The following is a 20,789-nucleotide window of genomic DNA, read 5'->3' as shown; positions in this document are numbered from 1 at the left end:
GGAAATGCATAAACAAAAAATCATGTGCAACCTGCAAAGGGAAAATCATTTTCTCAACTTCAATGCATGGGAAGACACTGGGAAAACCTAGCCAGATCTGTATCTGTCATAGCCACACACAGAACTGCCTCTGGAATGGACACAGTTGCTGGCACCTCTGAGAAGTGAGTATACCGTCCACTGCACTGCACACTGCATATGCCATACCTTGGTTTTAGACAAACACAAGCAGCTTTTCCAAGAAAATAAATATATTTTTTCATTCCACACACTGAACATGTTTTTCTTGTGATTTAATCGATGCAGAATTTAACTTACAGTGCTTGGAGGAGGCACCACCACATGGTACAGGCCATCACATTTTGAAAGAGAAATTGCTCTTTTTCCTTAAAGGTACTTTTAAAAATATGCAAAAATACGAATGGGAGTGCTAAACTATAATACGAATTTTAGAATTAGAAGCATGTCTTTCTTTAAAGTGCCTGATAGGGAATGACATAACCCAGAGCCACTTTGTTTAAAATCCAATGTGTAAGGACTGTTAATGGAATGAAAAGTCTGCACAGCTCCTGGGAGCGGTCACAGTCCACTACATGCAACATATGCTACAAAGCACTCAAGACTTGGTAGCTTTTTTTAGGTTTGAGTCCCCATCCCACATTTCATGGGAATTAACATTTCAGGGTGCATTTACATACACTATAATACAGGAGTGAGGCCCCTTTGCCGAAAGATAAAATGGTACATTTCCTTGCTATTTCTTGGTTCCAACTCGATAATTTCTTAGAACTGTAAATTATATAGTACTCAGCTAAAATATATCTTCATAAATAATTACAAAACCTGCCAAAACACAAGGGGGAAAGTAGTTTTCATTCAAAAAAATTGACATTTGAATGTCACATAACACAAGAAATGATGCTTTAGAGACATGTTATTGTTTCCAGAAGTGGGTCAGTAAACTACTAAGCTGAAGACAAAAGACTACCCTGCCCCAGGACCACAGTGCACAAAAAGCAACATGTCAAACAACAGTACCTCAAAGCAAAATAAAGGTCTGAGGATGAAGCCAGCTCACTTGTAATCCTGTTAAAGAATGAGAGTCACCGTTTAGGTCCAATGTACTGGAAAACACTGGCTAGCTCAGAATGCGCTACTTGGAGAATCTGCTAAGAATTCAACCAAGGATGCCGAAGGCATTCGCCAGCTGAGGCTCGTTTTTCTGGAACCATTTCTAACATCGGGATCAGGAAATCTGTAAACTGTGCAGCATCTTCATGGGGCCAACCGTACTTTTCCACAAGGACATCAAAGAGGCTCCAGGGCTTCAGCTTGGTGATGTGCCGCAGTTCTCCTACAGGGAAAAAGCAGGCAGGGTCAGGAGGACGCCAAGCATGCATTTCCCGGTGTTGGCCCAGCCAGTGCTTCTAGAGGAAGAGGACACCTACCTGCTCAGGCTGCACAACCATAGAGGCCGGCCTCTCCTCCCAAGCAATAACCATTAAATGGAGACGTGATTGTGTTGTATTTCAAGTAACCTTGGCCAGTGTAAACGGGGGTGAAGTGAAAAGGGAGTGGTTCATTCACATCAGTTCCAGGCCTCTTTTAGGAAGCAGAGTGTGCTGAGTCCACCCACAGAGTTTTCATTTGCAAAGACTGATGAAGGTGCTCACACCAACTTGCGATCTCTTTTTGCAATTTGCAAATTTGTTTAGAAAAAGCTTGAAGATACACACTATTTAAAGTCCTTGGGGCATGACTTCTGCATGTTACCGTGCAAACAGAAGGGAGTCTTTTCCTCCACAGCAGTCTTATTCAGGGGATGTCGTGCAGTGGCGGACAGGGGCTTTCTCTGTCCTGTCCAATATGGTAGCTGCCAGCACTTGAAATGTGGTCAGTGCCACTTAGGAGACTCAAGCTCTCATTTTAATTGGCTTAAGGTTCAGTAGCCACCAGTAAGTAGCCAGGGGCTACGGGACTGGACAGCACAGCTTTAGTGGCCCACCCAAATCAAACACCACTCATCTCTACACAGGCATTGTAAAATCTAAGACATCAGGACATCAATTTGTAAACCTTAATGTTACACTTTTCAAAGTGCTCACTGCAGTACATAAAGCATGGTTTTCCAGCAGCCCTGACAGTCATAACAGACTGACAAGCCAATAAGTGGTGTATTAACTATAATAGCATTCTTTACAATAGGAAAACAATCTATTAAGTCAAACAGCCAAAAGGGGAGGATCACTTTACATTATGAGCAACACATTTTTTCTGCCTATTGGACATTTTCACAGGATATCTCCCTACCCCCCCACCCCACCCAAACTCCTCTGCCCACAGGCAGGTGTCCATGGGCGCCCTCAGCGTGCTGTCCCTGCGTCAGCACCCTGGCCCCACACACAGCAGAGGCATCCGTGTGCCTAAAGGTCATACTTCAGGCAGGGGCCAACCTCTCTCCCCCATCCCCTGCTGTAATTTAGCCAACAAGGTGGATTTTTTTTTCATGGTATCTGTTAACAGAGAATCAGGTCTGTGCTTACAAAGGCCTCCTCAGGAGGTCCAGTCTGTTTCACCCATTTATGCAACTTAATTCAGGAACACACCTGAACTTGCATTTAAATCATAAAGAAAAGAACATTACAGAAGATTAACAAAAACAAAAAGGAAATGGCCCGTATTCCCACCCCACAGTGACTGTTTCTTTTGGCTTGTATTCATTCTTAAGAACTGGTGTGTCTAGAGCTGTAATCATGATGCGCACAGATTTTGAATAAAGAAATCCTTAGGGACTGTTCCTTGTTAAAAAAAATGTTGGGGAAAATAGGCTTCTGGCTCCAAAGTGAGGACTGGGGGAGGGCTAAGCATTGCTTCCAGCCTGCTGGTCAGGTCTGCCTTTCCCAGGGAAGTGCACCTGCCCTCTCAGAGGAGAAGGAAACACCATGTCCCATGAGAGCAAAGTCTGTGCAGTCACTGATATGTTCAGGTTTGGTTACTTTTTACTCTGATGAGAGGCTTTTAATTGGTAAGAAGTCAGTGAGGGTTTATTAAGTCCTAAAGCTCTTTACCACTGGAGGATACCCTTTTACCCAGAAATTCCCATTCAAGGAATTGAGCCTGAGAAAATAAATCCTAGCACCCACCACCCTACCCCCAAAATATGATCACAGCAAAACTGTATATACTTGCAAACTCATAAATGCTCAGTGATATTAGAACGCTGGTTAAAAAGACAACCATGGTGTACCCACTTGATGAACATTATGTAATGGTACTTAATAACATGGTGGGAAATTACTAGGTAGATGTTTGGTAGTAAGAGAACGTTAAGTCAAAACTATGCTCTACATATGACCACACGACTGATTTTCAAAGTGCCCATAAAATGGAAAGCAGGTGCCCCCAAATACCAGTTTTGGTATAGGGTCGTTTCTCTGCAGATTTTTTAATGCAGCTCTATTGATTTTATAGTGACTGGTGATCTCACCAGACTTAGAGTAAAGCAAACTAAGAAAGCGCACACATCACAGGCTAAAGTTCTCTGGGAAGGAGACAGCGCTGCACTGACATTCATCCATTCAGACTTGGAATACATTCTCCCCAGCTTTGCGGATGAATGACACTGCTGCGAAGCAGAGATGATCAGAACACCAGAGCCATTTCTGAGGGTACCAGTTTTTACACTAACTACAATCCATCAACAGGCTTCAAATTAAGTACAATCTTCCATGGAAAGAGATAAGCTTTACTGCCACAGATTTCTTAAAATCTGCATAATAATAGTGATGAAAACAATACCATGCTGGCAAGCTAAGAGAACCCAGGTACTCAGCCTGGCTAAAAGCGCTGTGACTGATGATGGAACTACCGCAAAGTTCTCTCTCCCCAGAAATAGTCAGGATGCTTCCGCGCCGGGGGCCCCACCCAGAAAACGGCATTGTCTCAGGCGCGGAAATACGAATAGGCAAAATACTCCCACGCGCCAGTAGCTACTGAATACAGAGTAACGTCACAACGTCACAGCACACTGAACTGCCTCTAAAAGAACAAACACGGGGATCATGTAGACAGATGGAAAAACCATCATGCCATGAAAAATAAACTCACCAAGGCCCTATGATTGTATGTACAAATCCTCATGTTCAAGTAAGAAATTCTCTTACGAAGAGTTGATAAAACTTCCTCCGAACGCCCTAAGCGCCCACATCCACGCGCCTCCTCCCAGAGGCGGGAAGGGCCTCAGGCCTGCGTGTGTGCACCACACGGCGGCCGCCTCCCCCCATACCACTCACTGTAAAAAATACAGTAATAATAAAACATTTTAAAAGCAACTTTTTTACTTTGTTTTTAGTTTTTGATTGTTCTTATTGTAAAAGTAACTCACTAGCAAGTTAAACAATTTTTACCTTGATAATTTTTTCTCCTAGGAAAACATAACTACCAAAGATAGAATTTGCTGAAATATATTTTGCAGATAACCAGGTATTTTTAATTTTTGGGGTGACAGTCTTTACTTTTTAAAACCATTTCTAAGCCTTTCCGTCTGAAGGAACACTGAGTATCAGTCGACCTTGCCTGGGCACCGGTGCATGAACACGCGCAGCAACGCCAGGCAGACGGCCCTGCCCTCCGCAGCCCCTCGGGTCTCCTGACGTGCCCTGGGCTCAGACTGAAGGCTCTGGCATTATGACTGACTCTGCTGGCCAGTCCTGGATGACCTCAGTGTTTCTGAAAGAAAAAGCCACTCCCATTTTATTTCTCTTGAATATTCAGTGATTTGTGAAGTAAAATATATTATTTTGTCCGTGAAACTGTAATATTCCAGAATGCAACATTCAAGCATACGTGGTTTTCCACCACACACAGGGGAGGGAACGTGAAGGCAGATGCTGGTACTGGACTTCAGGGAATACTGGCAACTAGAAAAGAAACTATGACATAAAACAGATTAGGGTGGGTTTCAGAAACATACACACAGAAAGGAAACCTATCAATAAACACTGGTACAAAGCAAGGCACAAAACACAAGAGATTTTAACAAATTCCTACAAACTGCATGCATGTAGGTAAATAATTGAGTCCAAAATCTGTAGAAACCCTACCTTCCCACAGATAAAAAAAATTAACTCAAAATGGATCACAGACCTAAGTGTAAAAGCTAAAACTAAAAACTCTTACAAGAAAACAGAAGAGTCTTTGTGACCCTGAAGGAGGCAATGGTTTCTCAGGCATGACATCAAAAGCACAAGTACCAGAAACAAGTAACAAAAGGAAAAGCAGAAAATTGGACCTCATCTAAATGAAAAACTTTTATACTTCAACTATCACACACATGCATGCAAGAGAAATGAAAACATAGGTCCACACAAACACTAAAGCTCACAGCAGCATTATTCCTAACAGCCACAAGGAGGGAACAACCCACATGTCCGTCAGCGGGCAAACGGGGCAACCAAATGTGGTCTATCCACACAGGAGAAGAAAGGAGTACCAAGCCCGCTGCCATGGCAACGAGCCCTGAAAACATTAGGCTCAATGGAAGAAGCCACCACAGACGTATAAATAATGTCCCCAGTAGGCAAATTCATAGAGACAGACAGCAGACAAGTGGCTCCCAGGGCCTGAGGAGGGTGAGAAAGGAGGGGGGTGCTAATGAGCTCGCATGGGGTTTCTCTGTGAGATGAAAACATTCTACAAGGAGCCAATGATGTGAACATACTAACCACTTGAACACTTTAAAAGGTGTGAATTGTAAGGTATGTGGCCTGCATCTCTATAAAGCTGGTATGGAAAAACTGATATAAACCATACAGCCAAAGATTAACTTTAGGGATAAATGGAGTGAACTGTGATAGAATTTACTGCTACAGCAATACTTGCATATATATGTAATTTGCATCATAAGCTCAAATTCAAAATTAAATGATTAAAAAAGTAACTAGAACCAATCAGCTGTGGCACTGGTTTGTTATTTTCCAAAGTGTCTCTGCTATGTGTTTTGCATCACTACACTCTGCTTCCAGGGCATGGCCTCACTGTGAGGACATCCTTCTGTCCCCCACAATTCTAGCTGGGAGCCTCTGTCATGGGCCTCTGGACAGGGACCTAGAAGAGGGTAAGAGGACACTCTGGGGAGCACAGCTCCTAGACCAGGGCCATCCCTGGGGAAGCAGCTGCACGGTCACCCTGCATCTAGTTCCAAAGGCTTCCAAACAAAACAAAGATGGGGCTGCGGGGCCGGCACCGATGCACAGAGGCCTCAGGAGCGGCCTGGGCACATACTCCCCAGGTTCCCAGCTGTCCCAGTGCCCACGCTGGTATCTGCCTACCCTCACTTGCCTTTGAGCTGGAAAACGGCTGTGACTGGAAAGCTTTTAAACTTGAAGCCTAGAAAATCAAATAGGGGCAGCACCCGGCCTGGAGAGGTCAAATGCGAGCAAGAGGGCTACACTCCACAAAAATAAGAGACTGTTACGTTTAGGTAGTTCTGGAGATAAATTAAAATCATTCCAACAAGTTTCATCCCAAACATTAAAAATTAAGAAGCTGGAAACTCAGCTCCTGCATTCTCTGAGTTCTCAGCCTGTCGGGCACCGTCTCCTCACACGCGCCCCACCACTGGAGACCAAAGATCTCAAAGCGATCCCTGTCATAGAGAAATGCAAATCTCATGCTGCACACACAGTCCTTTGCTACACAGAAGTTTCTTGCATGCCCTGAAATTTTCAATTGTACTTAAGATGGCCTTGAGCCTGACCCACAATACCATCCACACTTACTCCAACACGCATGATACCCTCCCTCACCTAGAACCAGAGAGTTGTTTTAAGTAAACCATCTCCTCTGATACTTCCATTCTCCACACAGCAACTTTCCTAACATGATGGCTGCTGAAGGGCCAACAGAATGTCTTCGGCACGCGGAAAGGCGGCTGTGCTGCTGGCTGCTGCCGGCCTCAGGGCCAGGGCACTGCTGGAGGCCCCCCTTCCTGGGGATGGGTCTGAGTCCAGTGATGCTCATCACAAAACACAACCTACTGTGGGCTGACAAATAGCCTATTTATTTCTGACAGTTCTGGAGACTCAAAAGTCCACGATTACGGTGCCAGCATGGGCGGGCCCTCCTCCAGGGGGCAGCTTCTGTCGTGTCCTCCTCACAGGGGAAGGGGCTGGTGGCACTGTGGGGCCTCTCTCACAGGACCCTAATCCACTCACAGGGGCTCCACGACCTAATCACCTCCCAGAGGCCCCACCTCATAACACCACCCCCTTCAGGGGACAGGAATTCAACACAGGAATTTTAGTGGGACACAAACGTACAGATCAGCAAGACAGGCCAGGGACAAAATCCACAGAGGTGCTTGTTTCTATCGATTTTTGGTGGTGAATGTCCACATCCAGCAAATTAAACTGTTACAGGGTAAGAAAGTAATTACTTTCCCTGACAATTTTTAAACTTTTGACCAAGAAATGACTGAAACTACTACTAATAATTTTATCCTGAATCATAAGATGTCATCTAGCAGCATTTGATTTTCAGCTTTAACACAGAGACCCCACCCTTCTTCCCCAGCCTGCTTCCCACCCGGGAGGACAAAAGAGCAGGATGACCTGCCGTGCCTCCCTCCCTGACCACTTTCCAACGTGACATAAACAATTTAATAGCAGTTTTCAATTTTGCTTTTCTCTTCATCAGCTCTGGCATCAAGGAATCTTAGAAAAAAATTTAAATGAATACATTTAAGATCCCATTATTTCCAAAATGTATATACTTGCACAAATCACTTTGGGACGCATGCCAACACACATCTTTCATGTGATAAATCATTCTCCTCATCCTATGGGACCCGGTGAAATCTATTTTCATGACAGGCCCTCATTCATCATATTATTCCTGTGATTTCTGTAAAAACCCTAAAACCCATCTCATCTTGACAGCTGTTATAAACAAACAATAATCAGGAAAGAACCTAAGTCCCAATTCCCAGTCCTATTAGGGGATTTCTAGCCTAGTCATAATTCTCCCGTACATCCAAAGGAAGGGAAAAAGGACTCCAGTTACCAAAGTAACCCTAAGTCAGAATGTTTTTAAATCTATCTTTACCACAGACACCAAATGCACTTCAACTCTGCAGGTCACTTTCACACAAGCTCCTCAGAAAGAGTTCCCGAGTCCCAGAATCCGGGGATGGCAGTGGTGCGCAGCACCTGGCAGTGCCAGCTGGGCACTGGCCGTGCACAGCTTGTGGGTGGTCCCAGAAGCCCAGCTGCTCATGGGAAGGCCATGCAAAAGCCACCTCCCAGCACAAAGGGCAGGGAGCTCTGAGCTGGAACCACCAGCCCAAGGCCGGCACCCCACTCTTCACTCACCAAGCCATCCTCTGAGGGCCCGACTAGGTGGGTGTGGAAGGCCCCGGCCCGCTGCTGTTTCAGGAATGGCACTCAGTAGCCGCTGCCCCCGCTGGCCGCGGCTCAGGCCAGCGGCAAAGTCTAGCCAGCACAGGAGCCTCAGAGCAGCCGCTCCGTGAGAAACCCGAGCCCTGGCGGCTCCAAGGTGCTTCAAACTCCTCCATGACTCCTCCTTTCTCGTCACTCAGGGCCTCCTTTTGGCCTGCTTCCTCTCCCTCCTCGCAGGGCACAGTACAGAGTTTCCACTGCAAAGGGATGGTGAGGGCAGCCCAGCCCCGCCACCCCATGTGGCAATGTGCTGCGAGGACAGGTAAGCAAGCAGACAACCACAGGACACCCCAGTCTGCCTTTACTGGCAACTGGCCCTCACTGTGCCCCGGCTCCCCACTGCCCAGTGACGGGACCTGCTCCTCGGCCTCTGGCAGGCTCTCCACTCGGCCAGAGGAGTGGGTACTATGATCTCAGGCCACCATGTCCCCTCCCACATCAGCAGGTCTACACTGTTCCTGAGTTCCATGACAGACCAGGCTGGTAGCTCCTGGCCACCCTCCCACCATGCCGCCATCTGACAATGGTAAAGGCTATGGCTGGGGGGTCACTGCCAGTCATCTACCAGCTTAGTCTTCTGGGGCTAGACCATCTCTCACAGGCTCTGGAAACATTCTGAAATGTAGAAGAAAGGGGTCTGGCTTGATCAAAATAAACACAATTCCCTAAGCCATGATAATCCAGAGCTTCTCCTTGCTTCAACCATTTTCAAATAACATTTTCTGGAAGTTTTCTAGAATGGAAATTCAATCTGCTCTCTCAGTAATACTGCTGTCTAGAAGTTCACAATGGTTAGAGTATCTTCCTGCTTATAACTTTGCTTCAGTAATAATGACATCAACTACTATGTGCTTAGGCACCTCTTGTTTACTTCCTTGTCACATCGACGCACCCTCAAGTCACCATCACTGAAAGATGAGAAAACAGATGTGCAGAAGCAACATGATGTGTCTCAGCCCTGCAGCATGCATGAGCTCCAGCTCTGCCACTGAACATGGTTCGACGGCAAAGCCATTTCTCTGTTCTCTGCTACCTTGGCCTGTGTGTGGGGAGGCGAGCTTTGTACCTTGTTCAGGTGACCCAGACTCGAAGACCAGATCCTCAGAACCAGCATCAATAAAGGTTGTCTGAAGGACAGTTTTCAGTCCCCTGACAATCTTCTCCCTGTGATAAGCCTTGAAGCAGTAATGGGAAAATAACTGTGCCCAGTGACACGTTTCACAGTTTGTCCACTGGGTGGTCACTGCAAAGCTGAGAGTTACGGTCAGTGTGCTCAGCATAACTGGAGCAGGGAACCACTGTCTTCGGCGTGGTTAGCTCTGGGGTCTCATGCATTTAACAGGGAAATGCAACTAAGGCTGAAATAAGAACTGATTAGCTGAGCACCAGGGCATATAACATACGATTATTATTCTACAAGAATTCCTTATCTCTTAAGAAAATAAAAGTCTCCAGATTTGGTTAAAGCTAATAAGACAGAGGATGGGGGGCTTTCAGAAATCTCTAGAACTTCATGTCGTGTTCACATTAACTTTGAAAGTTCTCATTAAAGAGTTCACAACCCAAAAGACCCCCAAGCAGGAAAAATGTGAATTAAGAAGACCAAATATGCTCACATAGAAGAATATGGCATTGGGGAGGGGTTTTAAAAAAAATTAATTCCCTGGGGCTTTTGGGTGCTTTAAAAAACTGGTCGCTCACTAGAGACTACACAGGGCAAAGACACCATCATTCAGGGGCTGCCAAGGAGAAGGAAGAGCAAGGGAGATCAACGAACAATCTAGTAGTAGAACACATCACCCATAAGACAGAGTGAGGCGATCCAACCGGCAAGCAGGGTCTGAAGTGCACAAATGGAGGCCCAGAGCTTTGCGGGCCACACCACTACCTGAACAGCTCAGTCACCAAAGACAGTGCGCTTCGTCCAGGCCCTGGGCCACCTCTGCCCCACAGCAGAAACACTGTGGTTCCAGGAATAACATGGAAAATGTAAAGATGAATTGAGCTGATTTCTAAAATCACTTCAACTCCTTTGTATAAATACATGAATACACAGATTGGGCTTACAGTAGGAAGGAGACGTGTGGAGGAGATAAAGGATTCAGAAGAGGTGTTCTCTTACAAAATTCTATTCCACAGTTACCAGATGATTCAAGTTTATTTCTTGAGAGCTTTCTTCAGCAGATTTCCTCAGCTGTAAAAGTCCAGATCTTTCGCCACTGCCCAAACGCAAATGCACAATTTCTCCTTTTGGGAGAGGGTTATGCTGAAAATTAGTGTTGTGTAAATACCGTTACCTTTTCTGGTGAAAAACTCCTTGGAATATTTTCCCAACATAGCGTATTTTCGAGGGACTTTCCCCAGCAGTTCAATGATCAATGCTATGTGATCTGCATTGGGAAAATTGCCAGCAAAACAGAAACACACGACAGTTTAATCAGTACACTGCATGCAGACACTGCCACCGCCCGCGCAGACAGAAACAGAGCGCGGCTGGAACAATCCACAGCCCGGGCTTTGCCCGAGCAGCCAGACTGCAGGCACCCAGCTATCCAGGGCACCGAGGAGCTGATGCACAGGGTGACTGCACCCCAGGGCCAGGGGTGGTCTTCCCACTCAACTTTTAAATCAGCACAGGAATTCTGCTCTGTTACTTTTTGAATTTAGGAGAAATGCCTTTGTCACCATTCATGCTACAATCAGCAGCTGCTGTTCCATTTCTGTCTGCATCGTGGCGCTTTTCAAAAAGAAGAGGTACTACCTCTGCGATTGAAGAATTCCCGAGAATATTTTCCAGATAGAGCAAAGTGCCTTGGGATACTGCCTAGCAGCTCTATGATGTGGGCTATGTGGTCTATGGAGGAGAGAAAAAAACGATACGGGATGGGAGGGGCAAAGGGAAGGATGGGATAAAAGAAGAGGGAAAAAAATTGAAATTAGTAAAAAAATCAGAAATAGATTCAAATCAACAATGTTTGCAGCACATCCATGCAGAGGCTTCTGGGACTGGTAGGCCTCAGGCACCCTCTGGAGCATTAACAGTGACCGATGCCTGCACACCCCAGGCTACCCAGCATCACAAGCAAATAAGCATGGAGATGGTCAGGTTTAAGGATTGAATTCAAGCCAGAATTCCTGGGTTTTCAACCCAGCTCCCAAACGGGACAGAGAAATGGGCAGATCAGCGGACAGAGGTCCACAGAGAGGCTTTGGGGTCCATACCGCCTGTCCTCTCCCAGCCAGCTGTGCCCAGGCCCTTGGGAGGCAGGCCCAGGCTGAGGGCTCCCCTGAGCTGTGTGTGCCAGGAGGCCCTGCCCATTCACAAAGACTGAGGGGGCTTCAAACTCAAAGGAAAAGCAGCTAAATTTGGTGTTTGAAAACCAAAACACAGCTCTACTTCAGTACAAAAACACAATACTCTCCAGAAGTTCAGGACCCTCAGGAGACCCAGCCCAAGGTACTAGCAGACCATACTCACCTTCGTCTCTGGAATAGTCTTCCCCAGAATGTGGTTCAAACAAATAATCTCCTGTTGCCAGCTCAAATGCCTAGGATACAACAGATGACATGCTAAGCACTTTATAGACTGGCCTCCGAGTAAGCAACTTTTTCTCCTTCTACAAGAGACCTACATTTAATGGGGCTCAACAGGGCTCAACATCCAATTTTTTCTTCCTTCCAAAAAGTTCAAAGGAGCTTCAGAAATGTTTATACATCTCCTCTACTGGAAGGTGGGAAGGCCATATACTCCCTTCATTTTTCAGGAAAAGCAATGCCATGTGGGCATGACAGCAGGCAGCTATGTGCAGGCCTGGTGGCTGGCTGTGAGGACAGGACTCTGTGCAGGCCCCAGCCTGTCACTCCAGAGCCTGCTCTCAACCCACAGCTGGCTTGGCCTCTGGACAGAGGATCCTATCACTCTCAGGAAGCAGAGACCTTCACAACTAGGTGCCCAAGGGCTGACTGCAGCATCTCACCATCATTTCATTCCTGACTCAACCAAAGGAAAACCCAGAGCCACTGAAGAAGCCCCTCCTGCTATGTGCCCAAGGCCAGGTACAATCCGGTGATCAGGTGGGGCAGCCGCCCCTCCTGTGGATGGCAAGGAGCGCTGGCTTTCCGGGTTAGCAAGATCTGTCCCCCAGTGTGCAGCACAGGAGGCCTGTGTGTGCCCACTTCTGGAAGGCAGTCCACTTCCCTTGCTCACAAAAAAATCTCAGGATCATGACTTGAATTTGGTAATGATATAAAAAGAAGGCAACTGCTGGTAGCTGCTATTCTCTGCCAACCAAATACCATGATTTTTAATTGCTTTAAAGGGGGGATAAGCTATGTCCCATTTTTGCTTTTTCCTATACTTCTCTTCTGTATTATTAGATCTTGGTGTGCTGAAAGGCACATGGATCCTGTTCACCAGTGACAACAGAAGAGACCCCCTGTCCTGGTGAACCGTCACTGCACTAGCCTGTCTCCTCCATCCTGACCCAGGGTGCAGGGAGGTACCCCGGAGGGCGCACCTCCTCGCACTGTCTTAAACCATCTAGGGATGTGTGCTCTCAGTTTGGAACTGCCAGCTCTTCACCCTCAGTTTTTAATAGAAAGAAAGGAGGGAAGTGGGGTAACAAGACTGCTGCCCTGCCCCTGGGAGTGCACCAGTCCCTGACCTCAGGTCCACTGCCCTGGGCCGCACCCCGGCCTGGGCCTTGGCAGGGGGAGAGCTGGTGGGCGGGGCGCCGCAGGGCCTCTCCTCTCCACCTTACAACAAGGAAGATACAAGGTCAATCCTAGGTCAAGGCAAAAATCCTCATGTTTGGCCACAAATCAAGGGGAACAAAACTGTATTACATGTTGAATGGCCGGAAGAGTCTTCCCCATCGGGGACACAACCCTTCACCACCTTACCAGCCAAGAGGAAAAGGAAGAAAGCCTCAGGGAGAAGGAAGAGAGAGAAGCACCCGGGGGGCCTCACAGCTTCACCCTCCCCTTCCTCAGGCCCTTGCTCCCGCTTCAGACTGGTTTTCAAAAACATTTCCGTCTGGTTCAACGTATTTTTAGAGCCCAACTCTAAAACATGCAAGCCACTTGTCCTCAGACAGAAGACCATTCTGAAGAGTTCCAAGCACCTCCGATGAAACTCGGAAGCCAAAGAAGCCTGTCAGTGAGATGGTTTAAAAGATAAAAGGGGGGGCGGAGCCAAGATGGCGGCATGAGTAGAGCAGTGGAAATCTCCTCCCAGAATTACATATATTTTGGAAAATTCAACAAATATAACTATCCCTAAAAGAGAGACCAGAAGACACAGGAAAACAGACCACATCTACACCTGTGAGAACCCAGCACCTCGCGAAGGGGGTAAGATACAAGCCGCGGCCTGTGGAACCAGAGGCCTCTCACCCCAGCTCCCGGCAGGAGGAGAGGAGTCGGACCGGGGAGGGAGAGGGAGCCCAGGACTGCTGAAAACCCAGCCCCAGCCATTCGCACCAGAGCGCAGACACACAGTGCATGGTGTGCTGGGTACTAGGGAAACAGGACAGTAAGACCTGTGAGGGGGTCCCCACAGCCGGCGCCCCTAGGACAAAGAAAAGCGAGTGCTTTTTGAAAATCCTAAAGGGACAGGGACCCCACAGCAGGATGGAAGCGCACCTGCGCAATCAGCCTAGCAGCTGGGAATCCTGGGGAACTCCGGACGCCCTAACCCCCTGGGCGGCAGTGCAGCTCAGACGCACCTCACGGCGATAAACAGCCTCCTGCCTGCTCCCCCACGCCCACAGCAACCAGGCAGAGATTCTTCCACAGTGGCCGGGCAAGAATCAGAGGCCCCGTCTGCATGCAGCTGCCCAGCACAAGCCGCTAGGGGTCGCTGTTCTCCCAGGAGAGGAGGGCCACAAACCAGCAAGAAGGGACATTCTCCTACCCGACACACGCACCAGCTCCACACAACTATCTCTATCGCCATGAAAAGGCAGAAAAATTTGATCCAGACCAGACTAACCCAGACATCCACCCCTGAGAAGGAGATAGACCTAACCAATCTCCCTGAAAAAGAATTTAAAATAAAGGTCAAAACCATGCTGCTGGATCTTCAAAGAAATATGCAAGAGCTAAGAGATGAAGTCCGGAAGGAGATTAGAGAAATGAAACAATCTCTGGAAGGACTTAAAAGCAGACTGGATGAGGTGCAAGAGGCCGTTAATGGAATAGAAATCAGAGAACAGGAACACAGAGAAACTGACAGAGAGATAAAAGGACCTACAGGAATGAAACAATATTAAGAGAACTGTGTGACCAATCCAAATGGAACAATACCCGCATTATAGGGGTAACAGAAGAAGAAGAGAGAAAAAGGGATAGAAAGTGTATTTGAAGAATTGCTGAAAACTTCCCCAAACTGGGGGAGGAAGTAATTGCTACCACAGAAGTACACAGAACTCCCAACAGAAGGGACCCAAGGAGGACAACACCAAGACACATAATAATTAAAATGGCAAAGATCAAGGACAAGGACAGAGAATTAAAGGCAGCCAGAGAGAGAAAAAAGGTCACCTACAAAGGAAAACCCATCAGGCTATCATTGGACTTCTCAACAGAAACCTTACAGGCCAGAAGAGAATGGCATGAGACATTTAACGCAATGAAGCAGAAGGGCCTTGAACCAAGAATACTGTATCCAGCATAATTATCATTTAAATATAAAGGACGGATTAAACAATTCCCAGACAAGCAAAAAGTTGAGGGAATTCGCCTCCCACAAACCACCTTTACAGGGTATGTTAGAGGGACTGCTCTAGATGGGAGCACTCCTAAGACTAAATAGATGTCACCAGAGAAAATAAAAACACAGCAAAAAAAGCAGACCAACCAAATACTAACTAAAGGCAAAAAATAAAATCAACTACCCACAAAAGCAGTTAAAGGAAACACAAAAGAGCACAGAATTGAACAACCAACATATAAAGAATGGAGGAGGAAGAATAAGAAGGGAGAGAAATAAAGAATCACCAGACAGTGTTTATAATAGCTCAATAAGCGAGTTCAATTAGACAGTAAGGTACTAAAGAAGCTAACCTTGAACCTTTGGTAACTGCTAATCTAAAGCCTGCAATGGCAATAAGTATACATATCTTTTAATAATCACCCTAAATGAAATGGACTGAATGCACCAATCAAAAGACACAGAGAAATAGAATGGATAAAAAAGCAAGACCCATCTATATGCTGCTTACAAGAGACTCACCTCAATCCAAAGACATGCCCAGACTAAAAGCCAAGGAATGGAAAAAGATATTTCATGCAAACAACAGGGAGAAAAAAGCAGGTGTTGCAGTACTAGTATCAGACAAAATAGACTTCAAAACAAAGAAAGTAACAACAGATAAAGAAGGACATTACATAATGACAAAGGGCTCTGTCCAACAAGAGGATATAACCATTATAAATATATATGCACCCAACACAGGAGCACCAGCACATGGGAAACAAATACTAACAGAACTAAAGGATGAAATACAATGCAATACATTCATTTTAGGAGACTTCAACACACCACTCACTCCAAAGGATAGATCCACCCGACAGAAAATAAGTAAGGACACAGAGGCACAGAACAACACACTAGAAGAGATGGACCTAATAGACATCTACAGAACTCTACACCATTCAACAGGATACACATTCTTCTCAAGTGCACATGGAACATTCTCCAGAATGGACCACATACTAGGCCACAAAAAGAGTCTCAGTAAATCCAAAAGATTGAAATCTTACCAACCAACTTTTCAGACCACAAAGGAATAAAACTAGGACTAAATTGTACAAAGAAAGCAGAAAGGCCCACAAACACATGGGTGCTTAACAACATGCTCCTAAATAATCAATGGATCATTGACCAAATTAAAATAGAGATCAAGCAATATATGGAAACAAATGACAACAACAACACAAAGCCCCAACTTCTGTGGGACACAGCAAAAGCAGTCTTAAGAGGAAAGTATATAGTAATCCAGGCATACTTAAAGAAGGAAGAACAATCCCAAATGAATAGTCTAACGTCGCAATTATTGAAACTGGAAAAAGAAGAACAAATGAGGCCTAAAGACAGCAGAAGGAGGGACATAATAAAGATCAGAGAAGAAATAAATAAAATTGAGAAGAATAAAACAATACAAAAAAAATCAATAAAACCAAGAGCTGGTTCTTCGAGAAAATAAACAAAATAAATAAGCCTTTAGCCAAACTTATTAAGAGAAAAAGAGAATCAACACACATAAACAGAATCAGAAATGAGAAAGGAAAAATCATGACGGACCCCACAGAAATACAAAGAACTATTAGAGAATAGTAGGAAAACCTATATATGCTAACAAGTTGGAAAACCTAGGAGAAATGGACAACTTCCTAGAAAAATACAACCTTCCAAGACTGACCAAAGAAGAAACACAAAAATAAAACAAACCAATTACGAGCAAAGAAATTGAAGTGGTAATCAAAAAACTACCCAAGAACAAAATCCCAGATGGATTTACCTTGGAATTTTATCAGACATACAGAGAAGACATAATACCCATTCTCCTTAAAGTTTTCCAAAAAATAGAAGAGGAGGGAATACTCCCAAACTCATTCTATGAAGCCAACATCACCCTAATACCAAAACCTGGCAAAGACCCCACCAAGGAAGAAAATTACAGACCAATATCCCTGATGAACGTAGATGCAAAAATACTCAACAAAATATTAGCAAACCGAATTCAAAAATACATCAAAAGGATCATACACCATGACCAAGTGGGATTCATCCCAGGGATGCAAGGATGGTACAACATTCGAAAATCCATCAACATCATCCACCACATCAACAAAAAGAAAGACAAAAACCACATGATCATCTCCATAGATGCTGAAAAAGCATTTGACAAAATTCAACATCCATTCATGATAAAACTCTCAACAAAATGGGTATAGAGGGCAAGTACCTCAACATAATAAAGGCCATATATGATAAACCCACAGCTAACATAATACTGAACAGCGAGAGGCTGAAAGCTTTTTCTCTGAGATTGGGAACAAGACAGGGATGCCCACTCTCCCCACTGTTATTCAACATAGTACTGGAGGTCCTAGCCACAGTAATTAGACAAAACAAAGAAATACAAGGAATGCAGATTGGTAAAGAAGTTAAACTGTCATTATTTGCGGATGACATGATATTGTACATAAAAAACCCTAAAGACTCCATTCCAAAACTACCAAAACTGATATCAGAATATAGCAAACTTGCAGGATACAAAATTAACACACAGAAATCTGTGGCTTTCCTATACACTAACAATGAACCAAAAGAAAGAGAAATCAGGAAAACAATTCCATTCACAATTGCATCAAAAAGAATAAAATACCTAGGAATAAACCTAACAAAGGAAATGAAAGACCTATACCTTGAAAACTATAAGACACTCTTAAGAGAAATTAAAGAGGACACTAACAAATGGAAACCCATCCCATGCTCTTGGCTAGGAAGAATTAATATTGTTAATATGGCCATACTGCCCAAAGCAATATACAGATTTGATGCATCCCTATCAAATTACCAAGAACATTCATCAACGAACTGGAACAAATAGTTCAAAAATTCATATGGAAACACCAAAGACCCCAAATAGCCAAAGCAATCCTGAGAAAGAAGAATAAAGTGGAGGGGATCTCACTCCCCAACTTCGAGCTCTACTACAAAGCCAATTTGTAATCAAGATAATTTGGTACTGGCACAAGAACAGAGCCACAGACCAGTGGAACAGAATAGAGACTCCAGACTTTAACCCAAACATATATGGTCAATTAATATATGATAAAGGAGCCATGGACATACAATGGGGAAATAACAGTCTCTTCAACAGGTGGTGCTGGCAAAACTGGACAGTTACATGTAAGAGAATGAAATTGGATCACTGTCTAACCCCATACACAAGAGTAAATTCGAAATGGATCAAAGACCTGAATGTAAGTCATGAAACCATAAAACTCTTAGGAAAAAACATAGGCAAAAATCTCTTGGACATAAACATGAGCGACTTCTTCATGAAAATATCTCCCTGGGCAATGGAAACAAAGCAAAAATGAACAAGTGGGACTACATCAAGCTGAAAAGCTTCTGTACAGCAAAGGACACCATCAATAGAACAAAAAGGTACCCTACAGTATGGGAGAATATATTCATAAATGACAGATCTGATAAAGGGTTGACATCCAAAATATATAAAGAGCTCACGCACCTCAACAAACAAAAAAGCAAATAATCCAATTAAAAAATGGGCAGAGGAGCTGAACAGACAGTTCTCCAAAGAAGAAATTCAGATGGCCAACAGACAGATGAAAAGATGCTCCACATCGCTAGTTATCAGAGAAATGCAAATTAAAACCACAATGAGATATCACCTCACACCAGTAAGGATGGCTACCATCCAAAAGACAAACAAAAACAAATGTTGGTGAGGTTGTGGAGAAAGGGGAACCCTCCTACACTGCTGGTGGGAATGTAAATTAGTTCAACCACTATGGAAAGCAGTATGGAGGTTCCTCAAAAAGCTCAAAATAGAAGTAGCATTTGACCCAGGAATTCTACTTTTAGGAACTTCCCCTAAGAATGCAGGAGCCCAGTTTGAAAAAGACAGACGCACCCCTATGTTTATCGCAGCACTATTTACAATAGCCAAGAAATGGAAGCAACCTAAGTGTCCATAAGTAGATGAATGGATAAAGAAGATGTGGTACATACACACAATGGAATACAATTCAGCCATAAGAAAAAAACAGATCCTACCATTCGCAACAACATGGATGGAGCTAGAGGGTATTATGCTCACTGAAATAAGCCAGGCAGAGAAAGACAAGTACCAAATGATTTCACTCATATGTGGAGTATAAGAACAAAGAAAAACTGAAGGAACAAAACAGCAGCAGAATCACAGAACCCAAGAATGGACTAACAGTTACCAAAGGGAAAGGGACTGGGGAGGGTGGGTGGGAAGGGAGGGATAAGGGCGGGGAAAAAAAAGGGGGCATTACGATTAGCATGTATAGTGCGTGGGGGGCACAGGGAGGGCTGTACAACACAGAGAAGACAAGTAGTGATTTTACAGCATCTTACTACACAGATGGACTGTGACTGTGAAGGGGTATATGGGGGGTATTTGGTGAAGGGGGGAACCTAGTAAACATAATGTTCTTTCTGTAATTGTAGATTAATGATACCAAAATAATAAACAGATAGATAGATAGATAGATATAGATAGATAAATAAAAGGGGGCCTTACGATTAGCATGTAGAATGTGGGGGGGCACAGGGAGGGCTGTACAACACAGAGAAGACAAGTACTGATTCTACAGCATCTTACTACGCTGATGGACAGTGACTGATGGGTTTGTGGGGGGGACTTGGTGAAGGGGGAACCCTAGTGAACATAATGTTCTTCATGTAATTGCAGATTAATGGTAACAAAATAATTTTAAAAAAGAAAGAAAAATAAATAAGAATAAACAAAAACAAAGCAAAACAAAAAAGATAAAAGGAAGAGGCAAGATGGAGGTCTTCCTGTCACGTCACCTGACACTGGTTCCCTGGGGAATGAGGAGACTATTTTGACAAATAAGGACATGTAAACAGGGCAAGTGCACATTACAATGAAAACATGGGCCTTTGTACGTTAGGGCCTGCTTTTATGCTGGCAGCTATGAAACCATGAAAGATTATTGCCTTCAACTCAGTAAGTTACTCCCAGCATCACCTTTATTATTATTTGTGTTTAACACTTGGGAACTTTGGGTTCCTCCCTTGGGGTTGCCCAGATCCCCTTGGAGCACCTTCTCCTGGACAAAGTCTGCTTGCAGGCTCTGGGAGCCCAGATACTCTTTCCTGAAATGCCCTCTCGTGCCCAAGTGTCCCATGTGGGAAACAAGTCACCTACTCATTCTGTGCTGTGACAAGTGTGGTGACATTGTCAGGCTGTGGTTTCTTATTTCCATGCACTGACTGGGGCCCAGCCTGGTGTCCATATAAAGTTACCTAGTCAGGGATTTCAACAGACAAATGAGGAGGCTCGGTGAATGCCTCAGCCCACACAGAACTCTCAACGACACACACTTAGATCTGGAGGAGCCCCAAAGCTCAAGAGAAGGAAAAGAGATCCAACGACTCCTACACCAGCTCCTCAGCCGTTGTCCTCCTCCCTGGTAACAGCTGTTTAGTGAGCACAGGGACCAGCGTCCATGTGTGGTCTCATTTCCACTGGAGTCTCTGGCAGACTTGATGCCATTTATAACACTCAAGGAACTCTGGATTTT

General features: G+C 44.8%; 1 protein-coding gene across 9 annotated transcripts in view; it reads right to left on the bottom strand.

Moving 5' to 3' along the window:
* Window positions 1-280: 280 nt before the first annotated feature.
* Window positions 281-20,789, bottom strand: part of SRPK2 (SRSF protein kinase 2) — a 299,738-nt gene continuing 279,229 nt past the window's right edge. For 5 of the 9 annotated variants that reach the window (XM_057504422.1, XM_057504418.1, XM_057504419.1 and 2 more), the window contains 4 exons: window positions 11,935-12,004; window positions 11,218-11,310; window positions 10,754-10,846; window positions 281-1,354 (listed from right to left, as the gene is read on the bottom strand). In XM_057504422.1, the coding sequence (XP_057360405.1) occupies window positions 1,170-1,354; window positions 10,754-10,846; window positions 11,218-11,310; window positions 11,935-12,004 (441 nt within the window). In that variant the 3' untranslated portion in view covers window positions 281-1,169. The remainder of the gene's footprint in view (window positions 1,355-10,753; window positions 10,847-11,217; window positions 11,311-11,934; window positions 12,005-20,789) is intronic. The other 4 variants (XM_036892368.2, XM_036892366.2, XM_036892371.2 and 1 more) reach the window with 2 other exon arrangements.

The sequence above is a fragment of the Manis pentadactyla genome, chromosome 7 (genome assembly GCF_030020395.1).
Source record: "Manis pentadactyla isolate mManPen7 chromosome 7, mManPen7.hap1, whole genome shotgun sequence".
Lineage (NCBI taxonomy): Eukaryota > Metazoa > Chordata > Mammalia > Pholidota > Manidae > Manis > Manis pentadactyla.
The sequence above is the reverse complement of the archived record's forward strand: the minus strand, read 5'-3'. Positions and strand labels throughout refer to the sequence as shown.